The 13,711-nt window shown below is 37.2% G+C and overlaps 2 protein-coding genes across 2 annotated transcripts in view; one reads left to right on the top strand and one right to left on the bottom strand.

Moving 5' to 3' along the window:
• CSMD2 (CUB and Sushi multiple domains 2) overlaps positions 1–13,711 on the top strand; it is a 994,819-nt gene that overhangs the window by 504,037 nt on the left and 477,071 nt on the right. The window lies entirely within an intron of this gene.
• Positions 10,939–11,839, bottom strand: HMGB4 (high mobility group box 4). Its single transcript, XM_003765335.4, has one exon. It carries the CDS (start codon positions 11,610–11,612, stop codon positions 10,989–10,991), a length of 624 nt encoding a protein of 207 aa, XP_003765383.1. The 5' UTR covers positions 11,613–11,839; the 3' UTR covers positions 10,939–10,988.

Here is a 13,711-nt window from a genome sequence, read left to right as displayed (position 1 = left end):
AAAAAATTAAATTCAAAGATTAAAAAAGTTAACGCTAAAAATAAAAGACTACTTGAAGTCCAGTCTCACCCCAACCACCAGCAAATTGGAGCGTCTCCATTTATTGATGTAGCTCCCTACTTAATTTCTTCATCTGAGTAATGAGGAGATTGGACTAAACGGTTTCTGAGGTCCTTTCCACTGTTGAGTCTACGATCACTATGATCCCAATTACCATAGACATCAACAACTTTATCTTCAGAAGGCCCTACACTCAGTGCTTCCCCTCTGGGCTCTGGCAGCAGGGCTTTAATTTCTCTCCAGTGAACAACTCAAGTCATCAGGAACCTATGGACACTTGAGTGGCCCTAGTATAAACACTTGAGTAAGTAGAGGCTTCTTGCCACTTTACATTTTTATTATTTATAATCACCAGCAATAGTCACCAAAGAACCAAATGGCCACACTGGGATTCCCCTTGCCAGTGTGACTGCAAACACAGCTGAGATGATGGGGCCAGCCAAGCTGTTCCTGGACCAGTCATCGTATCCTGAAATGGTGCTGGACTGCCTCTCCCATACAGATGGGACATTAAATCCCAGCACTACTTTGAAGCAAAGGCATGGTCTGATCTCCTTCCAGCATTAGAGATAGGCCAAGTTCCATATAAAATGGGACAGGCTTTCCAAAGTCTCTTACTTATCCTATAACCAAAAATCATGGTAGAAAAAAGACCTGGGCTCCACCTTGTGACTTGCTGTGTGACCTGCAACAAATCATTTAATCTTGGAAATGGAAATAAAAATCCTTGTCTTTCTCTCCTTAAAGTCTTAAGAGGGATTCCTACAGGAAGCTACAGGTCAGAAACCAAACTGTAGAGTTACCAAAACTGAGGAGTCATGGACACTAATTATGGGCAACAGGATTTTAGCCATGAAAGAAAAAGAAAGGAAAGATATAGGGTAGTAGGGATAGATGGCTCTAGTTAGGGATTTCTGAGGATGGGGAGGAGAGAAGACATGAGTTTGTTTGTAAACAACAGAAAAGCATCCAATAGACAAAGAGAGATTGAGAAGTGATCTTTGAGTTTTCTTCTAGACAAATCTCCAAAGACTAGTGCTAGTCTGCACTAGTAAAAGCAGTGAAAGTTCCCATTCATTCCCAATGAAATGACAAGTCTAGTTCTTGTCTCCTAGGACTTTGAAATCCCACTGAATATTACTCTGAATTTCTTACCAGAAAGAGGTGCTTTGTAAACAGGGGCTCTTAACCTGTGGTCCAAAGATTAGATTTGAGTCTGAACTTGGATAGAAACAAAAATATAGCTTTATTTTCATAACTTCTACCCCAAATTTAGCATTTTCTTACATGATTTTAAAACTTCATTCTGAGAAAAGGTTGGTTTCACAGGCTTCTCAGATTGCCTAAGGAATCCGTGACACAAAAAGGTGAAAAAAAATCCAATTAAACTTTTTAAACTAAGTTGTAAATACATCAGTGTAGACTGCCTACTTCTCTGGATGGAGTGAATTTTTTTCTCTTCTCCTGGCTAGCTATTCTCCATATTTGACAGCAGATGGTGCTAGCAGCTCTATGAACTTCAGATGCTATAAACACTCAGTAGCATTGTAATGTCACTGATCTGAGGACTCTCCACTGGAGCTGATAGCAACCCATCTACCCTTTTCAAACCCTGTTTAGTTTTTGTCCATGTTTTCCCATAAATTTTCTTTGTGGAATGCTTGTCACCTCAGGATAATTGACGGCAATATATGATTAATTGGATTTGACTATATATCCATGAAACTAGAGTGTGATAAGGAGATGAAATAAAATAATATCCCTTTCTTCCTTACTCATTCCAACACACTCTCTTTCCCCTTTCTATCCCACTGAACCCATTAGAGTAAGTGTATAACCCAGAGGAAAGAAAATTGAATTTGGAGAGTCTGGGTTCCAAACATCCAAATAGTCATTTTGTATATCTAAAAAATAAGATATGTGAAAAAGGAATAGAAGTAGGAAGAGGGAACAGAGTCAGAGTATTGATGACTTTTCCCTCTTTCCTTGTACTTCTTCGTAGGCTCATAGATTTAGATCAATACAGGAACCATTTAATAAAAGAGAAAAAGTGTGTCCCAGCTTGAGTCCAATAAAACTATATATTGTCTCTAGATATTTCATCATTTACTACAGGACCCAGAAGGGATAGGCTTTAATTATTTGTTGACTTGGATTTATTAAATCCAAAGTTTTAAGATTATTTTCCTCATTAAAAGCCTCTTGAGACAATAGAGTGGAAAAAGAACAAACTTGTTCAGTCTGTCTCATTCCAACATCACTATACCATGTCCTGGGGACACTAGAGTAGTTCCCATTTTAAAAATACTTTGATGTTTTTAACCCCACTGGGTGGTAGATCATACAGGCACAAATGAGAAAATATATGTAAGGTACTCTGCACATCCCAAAGTAAGCAATAAAGATGTTAGTGATGAGATGATGATACTTACAAGAGAGTCAGTATGGTGTGACCAGGTTCTACAATACTGATTGTAAAATCTAGCTAAGCAAACCATTCAGCTTCTTCTCTCAGGCAACTTTCTAAAGCTATGACTTATAAAGAAACAAACTTGAATGAGTAGCATTCACTCAACCAACAAAATCATGAGGGATCATAATCCCTCTTAATGCTGCACTCTTCTTTATAGATGAGGAAATTCAGAATGTTGGAATGGAAATGCCTATAGTCACAGTCTTTGACAGACATTCATTTTTGCATATTCTATGCTCCAGCCACACAGGACTATTTTCTTATCCAATACAACACTTCATCTCCCCTATTTTGCTCTGACTGGAAAGCTATGACTCCTCAACTTCATATCTTAGTTTCCCTGGATTCTTCCAAATTTCACCCTCTGCAGGAGTCCTTTCGTGATGCTTTTCCTCTGAGATTACCTTCCACCTTACTGAATGTCTTGTGCCTTAGAGTACAGTACCTGGAACTTAGTGATAAAGTTTGTTGACTGACACAGCCATGATTGTCAGAACTAGATCTTATTCCCAGGATATAAATTTTATAGACTGTCAGAAATATTAAGGTCCTTGTAGATTCACTTACTCTAACTCCTTCATTTCCCAACTGGGAAAACCGAGACTGGGAGAGGTAAAGTGACTTGTTTTAAGTCACGTACAATAAATGTTAAAATGGGATTAAAATCTTGACCAGAATCACAAAATTGAAACCTCAGAATTTGTAGAATCTTTCCTAGTCTAACCTGTACGTGAATAAGAATACATGATATAGAAACAAGTGGTTATCATCAAGCTCCAGAGAAGGGTATAAATTGGATTACTCTATAAAGCCATTACCCATTCTTAATTTTTCTAGTCTCTATGTACCATCTCCCCATTGCTTCTAATTCTATTTTCTGGGGCCAACAGTCATAATTCTAATCTTGAATATCTCCTAATGCCAAATCCTACAATTCCCCTATTACACATCAAAATGTTTCTCAGTTTTCCTTTTGTCTTATATGAGGACAATAATAAGCTACTTGAGTCACTTGGTGATTGTAAGGAAAAGTTCACCCCAAAATTTACTATTCAAATACAAAGACAAAAAAAGAAATAGATGAAATATTAAACCCCTTTTGTAATTAAATTAGTATAGAAATTTAAACATTATATATTGTTCATGGATCATGTTAGTTTTTCTGAGAGAATTTTTTTAAACCAAAAAACAAAGGAAAGTTGCCACTTCTTTGAATAGAAAGAAATGCATTTAATTTTGTGGAGTATTAGTTTCCATTCTAATCCTAGTTCAGATCTAATTAAGTCAGATAGACTTAACAGATAAACTGGCACAGTTTATGAGGTTGCCAAAGCCTGGGTACCTTTACTATTTATCTACTTTGTACCATATATGGCAATAATGGAGCTCAAGACTCTGGGAACTTCTTGGATATTTTCACCACTACACACTATTTCTGATTGCTAGCCTCCTGCCCAAGATAAGGGGTTGGATTGGAGTACTGGTATTGGAGCCCAGGCAAGACAGTTTGAATGGACAGCAGGCTGGGGAAATACCTCCCCTCACACACACACTGTCTGATCATTATTACATCTTAATAGCTACACATTATCCTATTAGAGCAAATTCAATGCATGCTATTGGAAATCCCAGCAGAAGCTGTCAATTCCCACCGGACTCTTCATCTTACTGAGCCATCCCTGGTGTTGGGTTAATTGAGTTTGGAAATAGGAAACCTCTTAGGGTACACTAGCTGATCCAAGAAGAAGGCATTGATCAAAGAAAGGACTTTTTTTGCAATGCAGGTAGAGAAGCAGAATTGAAAGTGTCCACAAACAAGGTTTTTGGCCCCGTGGCTTGCATGACCTCAGGAAGCAATTATGTAATCCTTTAAGGACTATATAATACAATATGCAAAACAGGAAGGATCCATTTTCTTCCATCTGCCATCCTCAGCTCCCCTTTCCAACTTTCTTTTCTGGATTTCTTTCTCCCTGTAGAATATAAGTCCTTGGAGGGATAGGGACTGTGCACCTAGTACTTAACAATCTCTACTGTTTGTCCATCCATCCATCAATCAATAAACATGGATTAAGCATCTACTAACTTGTCAGGTTATTATGCCAAGCATTGGAATACATTTCTGGTAAGCATTGGGGGCGCTCAATGTGGATGAAAAATCAGGTGGGGAACTAACAGTTTCTTCTAGGCTTTCCAATAGAAGTTTGGGTTTTACTTTAATAGTATATAACAGATATTCAGATGTAAGGTCAAGTTTGTTTTGTTTTCAATAACCAGCTTATTGTCCTTTCAAACTATTTTACCTGGACTTTAATACCAGATCTCTAAATCCAACAAAAAAAGAGGCTTGGATCAAATCCAACATGCATTAAGAGTCAAAAGGTAGGTCTTGCCCTCAAGGAGCTTACAATATACTGGGACAACATATTAAACAAATATATTTACATATAGCAACAGAGGAAATGCATTGGAATTAAAAGGGGTTGGGGAAGACTTTCAGTAAAGGAAGATATTTTAATAGGAATATAAAATGAAGGTCAGAGATGGGTGAGAATATTCCAAGCAGGAATATCAATCTGTCTGTCTGTCTCCTGAGTGTCAGCATAGATTAGGTTGGTGTGAGACTGCTTTCTTCTGCACAGATCAGAAGCTGTATGATTTAAGAAATGAGATCCTAAGGAGTTGCCTCAAGGAAGTTAAGTGCCCCACATTACATGCTATAGGCAGAGATGGGCCTTTTTAAACCCAAATTTTAACTGATTCCAAGCTCAGCGGCCTACCTACTATCCTAACAGTTGCTGTATTATTGGGCAGAGAAGAACTTCTGAAAGCCTGGCAGAATCAGAATGAGTTAGTATGATATTCTACGATGGAGGAAAATTATTAGGCAATATTTTTTGAGCTGTTGAATATTTGTTTTTCCTTTTCTCAGTCTTCAGTTTCTAAATTATTCTCAGGACATTTTTATTTTCTTGAAGGGACAATCATTAAAAGCCAACACAATTGTGATATATATCCTTTTGGTATTATTCTGTTAAAATAATATTTGGGAACTGGCCCAAATGATCATGAGGGTTCATTTTGGCAGAGGCAGTGTGAGTTATAAAGTATTGAAACAATTATATCTCCCATGACAACATCCTCATCATTAATCAGTGATTCAGATATCCATTCATTCATGCATTCTACCAAGTTTTTAAAAATTAAGTTACCCTCTGCTTGTGGTCCGTATCTTTTTTTTTTTGTAGTCCATATCTTGACTAGATCTTGGAGGGAATGAAGCAGAAGGCAAATTCAATTATTTCAACAAGTATTATTAATAAGCACCTACTCTGGGCTTGAGCAAGATAGACAGTAGGGAAAGATATACATGAAAAGGTGAAAAACAAGTCCCTGTCCTCAGAGAGATTGTGATATAGGTGAGAAGCGTGATTGGTACACAGGGAAAAATGAATGAATAATGGTTTTCCTGAGAGACATAGAATGTCAGAGCTTATCTAGTTCTGCACTTTTAAATTTTTTCATGATCTGGCATCTTTTCTTCAGTACCTTACTTTTTTGAAGGGGGACCTCGAGGTAGAGAACAGTTTTTTTTTTTTTAAAGCCACTATCATATACCAGCACCTCATAGCCAAGTGACACATTGACAGTATCTAACAATATATGTCACATTATATATATATATTCCTTCACTTTTCCAGTAAAAGAAGGGAGTCAGGAACATTTATTCATTTCTTCCCTCCAGGGCCAACACTATTCATTAAGTATGACCCACAATATCAATTGCACTCAATTGTTTTTCCCCTCAAAAATCTGTTAGTCTTTGAACATATTATTTTGTCTCATCATTGTGCTTATGTTACTTTGCATCAGTTCATGTAAGCTTTCCCATGTTTTACCTAATAACTCATATTTACATAGATATATTGCAATTTCTTTAGCAATGACTCCCTTTTCACTGGGTATACTCCCACTGTTTCCAATTTTTTACTACCATAAAAAAAAGCTGTTGCTCTGAGTAGTCAGCTATATACAGGGGACTCTTTATTTCTGTCTTTGCTGGGAGGATTTTAAATAGACAGAATGCAATTAAGTATTTAATTGTAAACTAAAAGTAAATGCTACAGACTTCAGAAGAGCAGAAATTATCAGGGGGATTATTTTGGGGAGGATGTTTTTGACTGGAGAAGAATAAAACATTTCAAGTGAGTAGAACCACATGAAGAAATATTCTCTACTATAAGCAAGAATAAGGGTTTTGTGGGGCAGTTGAAGAAACAGTTTGCATAATGCTATATATACTATATATAGGAGGCCCAATTTTGTTTTTATTTTTTTTTTAAATTAACTTCTGGGGTGATAATAAAGGTAAAAAGAATTCATCTGCATCTAGCCAGGAGAAATGTGTGGGAGGGATTAATTTCACTAGGTTTGTAAAAAGAGAATTAGGACAGCATGAGTTTGCCCTACAGCATATTTAGTAAATAAACCTGTAAAGTTGAAGTAAACAAATAAAATGTCCAGTTAGCCTGGGGCTCAGGGATCCAAGACTCATAACACCTGGCTCTCTCTGCTTTTTGCCCAAGGGCTTTTCTCCATTAAATTCATTCATTTAATGAATTTTCTCATTAAATTCTCCATTTAAGAGAATTCTCCCTTCTCTTAAAGCCTGGAAATGGGTGAGGTTTCATTTTTTCTTGATCTCATCTGCTCTACCTAGTATAGAATGAAAATGGAGAAGTGAGGTCAAAAAGATGATTGAAGAGAAATGATGGGATGTTAACATGGGTAGAGGAAATTTGGGGGTGGGGAAGATGAGTTTAATGTGCAGCATGCTGAGTTTGAGATTTCTGTAGAATGGGTTCAGTTGTGTCTCTTAGGCAAGTTGGGAAATCTGACAAGATTTTTAATCTCTGAGTTTAACAACAAATATACTTGTGTGTCTTCAGAAAAAGTCACTTTCTTTCTGGGCTTCAGTTTCCCCACTTGTAAAATAGAAGGACTGGACCATATGAGAATCTTTACGATTCCTTTCTTTTCTAAAATCTATGAATCTGTAACCTGAGTCACAGTTCAGGCAGTGAGAAAGAGTAGAACTCTCTGTCACTATCTTTCAACCATTCTGAGTCAGTTTCCCTAAAAAATAAATGAGCAGACAATTTCTGTGACTTTACAATGGTTTTTGTAATGGCATTTTACAGCTAAGTAAATCGGTATAGAAAGTGATGTCAAGGAGGTTAATGTCTATACAAAGCTAGAACAAAAATTTTCTATATTTCCAATTTCCAATACTTTTGTCTAGCACTCATTACCAAGCTAAGAGTATAAAATATCCTGCACTGTGAATAGTAGAGAGAAAGGGCATGGGAAGGAAGTACATCAATTTCCAGAGTAAAGTTTTTTTTTTTATTTTTTTTTCAGAGGAGAGTATTAATAAAAATGGATAGTCAGACAAGCTTTTCCTTTAACCTGCCTTTCTTTATAATGCCATGTTCTTTCCCCCTTACCTTAAAAAAAATAAAATTTTATTGCTAAGTCTTTCATCTTTACATTTGCCTACATCTCTCCCTAGTCTCCTGTTGTTTTTACCTTACATTGTTATAAAATCTTTGAATATTGCTTTCTTGTTGGTTCTTATCACTCTGTAGTCAAGCAGTCACCAAGTTTCAGTTTTCCTCTTCTATAAAATGAAAACTTATAACTTTTACTTTACCCCTTAACAGAGTTTTATAAGGAGCAGATGAAAAAGCCTATTGTAGCCATAAACTGCTCTACCTGTAATTTTGTTTCATTGAATACATGGTTTTTCAAAAGAATCTTTTTACTATTTAGGGGACATATGATAGCCTTCTACCTCCCACCTCAATAGCTAAACATCCATAAAAATAGATGAGAATTATAGAATGTTTACTTTCTAATTAGAATCTAATCAAATCCAGAAAGGATCAAAGTTCAACAGCTTAACAGAGGAAACGAGTATCTATCTTATCTTTCACCAGGACTCTATCCACTAATTTAGAATCATTCTTCAAATCCTGAATTTTTTTTTCATTTGGAATACAGCCCTTCTCATCCCCCACAAACATAGGACAACTTTTGTTTGCCAAGAGAAACTCTAAAGAGAAACAGCTTCCTAGTACACAAAATGCATCCTTGATCAGTTTAATGAGTTTTCCCTTTGAAGAAAGAATCTGCTACTGTCTACATATTAACAGCTACAGTGTCATATCATAGAAAATCCCAAATAGGAGAGTACACTCAAGCCAAGGGAGACAATGTGATAGAAATTAAATTGACTCTTTTTTGTGTATTCTATAGTGTTCTCCTGTGGGTTAATAAATGATGGAGAAACCAATGAGATCAAAGAAGGAAGTTTTATTTTTTAAAATAAAGCAGTGATGGAATAGTCCACAAGATTGCCTTGACTTACCAGCTTCCTATGACCTCATAAAGCAGTTTTGTAAACCTTGAAGGAAGGAGTTATTCTAGTACAAATATGGAAAAACTCTGAGATTTCTTCAGGTCAGCTGGAAGGTTAAGTGTGAACTCTTCTTGCTTTGCTTAGTACCCTGGAAAGTTGCCCTAGACTAGGTCTTATAAAATATCAGAAGATAGGACTCAAATTCAAATGTCAGATTTCTTGACTTCTCAACAAACAAATCATTTATTCACACATCATTTTCTATGTAATTTTGTGATTCTTTAAGGGAATGGGAGTGGGAGGGAAATAAGGCTTGGCAAGGTAGGGGAACTTAGAAAACTGACAGAATGAGCTTGATACCCTGTTGTAGATGGAAATCACCAGGCATATCAGAGAATTGGGCAATTTTTATTCTCTCCATTAGTCTTGGTCTAAATCTCACTCTCCCTGACTCTGTATTTTCCTAAAATGGACAATTATCAGAAGCTTCCAGTACACTAATGTCCTTTTTTCAATATTGCTCTGTTAAAACAATGTGGAGCAGCTCAAATGTTAATTCCATTCCCTAGCAGGAGTCTCTAGAGAATAGTCTCAATTGTTTTAATTGTGTTTTAATACCCACATCTTCACCATTAATCACTTAAGTGTTTAAATAAGGTTTTTTTTAATCCTGTACAGCTTTTCATCATAAAAATATACCTATTGTCATGGTCTCTAATGACCTTTTTAGGCCTCCCAAATATAAACTGAAAGCAATTCAAATTCATTTCCACAAGGCATTTCCACTAACTTTTAAGAATATATGGGCAACTGGGAATAAAAGCACAAAAATGCCCTCTCCTCAAGGAGCACATTATATAGTCTAGTTGAGAAGACCAATTGATATACTTTGAACATAACTGAACAGAGATCTCACAGAATGGTCAAAGGAGATGGAAAGGGATCTCAAGGGGGAATCATCCAGTGAGTTTAGCCCTTTATAAAGACAGAGCAAGATTTCCCTTCTTCCTCAGTCCTTCCCTTCCCAGTGATAAGAGTTAATGGTCTCTTCTACATAATACTAAAATGCTAGATCAGAAAAACTTTGTCAAATCCCTCATTTTCTCCATTTTTAGCTATTGTCCCTCTTTTCAAAGTTTGTCTCTCAGGCAAAGTGGGAGTGGGGGTGGATTTTCAGCTAGGCCTTGAAGGAAAAGCATTACAGATTGAGGGAACACATTTTAAATAACATGACAGGAAGGAATAAAAAAAATTGTAGACTATCATCGTGAAGTACATAAATGTGGGTCAAGTGGGAAGATGAACCAGTTTAAAAAAAGAGATTACATCTAAATCGGGTGACCCTATGTAATTGACCAATGTCCTGTTTATTGAATCCCTCTGCTTTGTCCTGCCCTCTAAAACCTCTACTATAGTAACATTGGGGTGATAAGATCCTAGTTTAATCCTCCAGAAAGGCTCTTTTCGAAATCATCTCCAAAGGCATTGTTAGGGTGAGTTTTGAGTAGAAAGTTGAGCACAGTGGGATGTGAATCTTAGAAACACATCATACGTAAAATGTTCACCAGCATTATAGGGAAGCACTGAGTATTAGAATACCCACTGGATCCTGGATCTGGATCAGACCCCCTTTTCCCAGAGCCACACATTGTTTGGATGAGGAGGCAGGTTACCTTGAGACTTCAGTTTAGTAAACTGAAATCTTCCAAATATTTTCAAATGGGAAGTTAATTAAAAGGGAAACAGAAAAGGGACCAAAAAAATACCCCCTTGCTTTATCAAACAATACTGTTTTTAAGGTTCCAAATTCTCTCTAATATAGGTTTGGGGGGGAGTACACTATCTTTTTTTTACTTCCTCCCCTTCTCCTCTTGCCCTCAAAACCCTAATTATTCCCCAAACTCAAATGTTACTAAAATCAAGGAAGATTGATGGGCAACCAGTATCATGTAAGGACACAGATAAGAATGAAAGGAGACATGTATACCATGTTCGATGGCATTTATTTTTCTTTCATCATTCATGTCTTTGTCTCTAATCCAGCTCGCCTTCTGAATCAGATTCATCATAGTCTTCACTCTTGTCTGACTTGGATTTCTTTCTGCTCTGATATTGGCCAGACGTCCCTGGTCCTTTCTTCCTTGAACATCCCTGACCATGATTAACCCGATAAGTCATGAGTTCTTGGTGGTACTTGGCTCTCAGTCTAGCTGCCTTCTCTTCATAAGGCTGCTTGTCTTGCTCTGACTTTTTGGACCACATCTCCCCCAGAAGCTTTGCCACTTGAACCACGGACCAGTGTGGATTGTCACTTTTGATCTTTGTATAATGCTCCCGACTGAAGAGGAAAAAAGATGAGGGTGGTCTCTTGGGAGCTTTGGGGTCCTTCTTCCTTCTTTTCCTTTTCTTCATTCCCACGGGAGGAACATAGTTTTTCATTTCTTTCTGGTAACGTGCTTTGTCCAATCTGGCTATGGCTTCATACTTGGACTTTTCGTGCTTAGAGATTGTCTTCCACTTTTCTGAGCACCTTTTGGAGAACTCTTTGAAGTTGATATAAGCATTCGGCTGTTGTTCCTTGTGTTTGTTCCTGCAGTTCAGTAAAAAGTGGACGTATGAAGACAAATTCACTTTGGGCTTAACTTGAACCTTGCCCATGATGTTCTCAAAAGATCATACTTTACTGGCTCTGAAAACGTTTCCAGCAGGGCCTTTTCCCTGTACTTTAATGAAAACAGGAGGTCCTTTCCCTCTTGTGAATATCTCTGTATGTGAACTGCCTAGCCTGTGTGTGTCCTATTCAATGGTACTAGCATTGTTGGTCGCGGGAAAGGTATTATGACAGCTCCTCCCAGCCAGGCTCCCCTGACCAATGACAGTCAGTCATTCAAATACTGAAATCTTATTGGGTTAACAAAATGATGGTGTCACAGTTTATCAAGGTAGGTAGTTAGGGAGGATGGAGCATCTCCATGGACTTTTAAGGGCAAGAAAGGAGTGCCTGTGTTTGAGATAGGTAGATTACATTGACTGTCTGGGGGCACTAGCATAAGCTTCAAAAATGTAGGCTAGTGACTTATTTTTATCTCCTTGGCAGTATTAATAAACTGTCCATGAGAGTTACCTACCTAACAATAGACTTTGTGTCAGTTATCTAGAGATGGTTGAAAATAACAGAATGTGGAATAGTGAATGTTTGAATGTTTTGTCATGATAAAATGCAACTTCCCCTACCCCCAAACCCAAACGCCCTCACTGCTGACTGCTTGACAGCAGCTCATAATGTGCAAATAGCTTAGCAGTACCTCTAAAAATAATTGTATGTGACAGCTGTTCTTTGGTTCTTGTCAGGATAAACTACTGTAATTTAAGTCTGAAGCTTTTGGGCTATAAGTCTAATTTCCTTGGGTGGACTTTATATTCATTTTAAGCCCTTTTTTTTTTTTCCAATTCTGGCTGGTGATGTGTGTGTTGATGAGATTTCACTAAATACACAAATCAATGAAAATGTGATCAAGATTCTTGAGCTCATAATAGGCCTTTCATTATGGTCCATGGAGTGTTGGACTTGAGGCCAGATACATTTGAATCCAAATTCTGCCTCTGACAATTATTAGTTATACATCACCCTGGATAAATTACCTAAATTCTCTGAACCTCAATTTCTCATCTGTAAAGTGAAGATCTATGATCAAGTACACATTAAGTGCTTACTATAAATCAGACACTGTGTTAGGCCCCACAGATATACAAACATGAAACAATCCCTGCTCTGAAACTTACATTCTATTCCAGAATAACAAAAAAGTCAAGTCAACAAGCATTTATTAGGCACCTACTGTGTGTCACATATAAGAATGTGAAAAATTGATACAGGGTAATTGGAAGGAAGGCATTGGGCACAGAAGGTGAAAGAGGTGGTATTTGAGTTTTAAAGAAACTAGAGCTTCTAAGAAGCTGAGATGAGGAAAAGGGGCATTCTAGGCCTGAAGGACAAACTATGCAAGGGCTGGGAAATGGGAGATGGAATGTGATCTGAAGAACAATGTTTTAAGATTAGTTGTGTAGCTCTAAGTATTTAACAATCACCTTCCCCTCCCAACAAATGTACATGGTACCTTTTTACATGTAATTTGTACTCAATCTTTTCTATATCATTTTCTTAAGCCTAGACAATCAACAAAACAATAAATCAAACCCTGATTTGTAGAAGCTGCTTTCCAAAGTATAAGTGCTTCCAAGACTGCGTAAGTGGGCTCCAGTACTCCTCTGGATCATAAGATTGATTTGACTAAACCGCAGAGCATATGAAAAATTAATGTATATAATAAACTATGAATTTAAGTTTGGGAACAGTTAGATAACACAATAGATGGCTCTAAAGTCAAGGAAGACTCATCTTCCTGAGTTCAAATCTGCTCTCAGACATGGCCTAGAATGTGTGACCTGGGCATGTCACTTCACTCTGTTTGCTTCAGTTCCCTCAACTGTAAAATGAGCTGGAGAAGGAAATGGCAAAACATTTGCCCTACTTAAAAACCCAAAAGGGTCACAAAGAATCAAGTACAACAATTGAACAACAAACAAAGGTAGGTTGGAGCTAGGTTGTGAAGGGCTTTAAATGCTAAACAACTATCTGAATTTGTTCCTAGAGATAGTAGTGATAGGAGTTTATTGGACAGGAGAGTGACATGGACCAGAACTATGCTTCAGAAATATCACGTTCCTAGATGTGTAGAGGATGATCTAGAGAAAAG

This window comes from Sarcophilus harrisii, chromosome 3 (genome assembly GCF_902635505.1).
Source record: "Sarcophilus harrisii chromosome 3, mSarHar1.11, whole genome shotgun sequence".
Classification (NCBI taxonomy): Eukaryota; Metazoa; Chordata; class Mammalia; order Dasyuromorphia; family Dasyuridae; genus Sarcophilus; species Sarcophilus harrisii.
The sequence above is the reverse complement of the archived record's forward strand: the minus strand, read 5'-3'. Positions and strand labels throughout refer to the sequence as shown.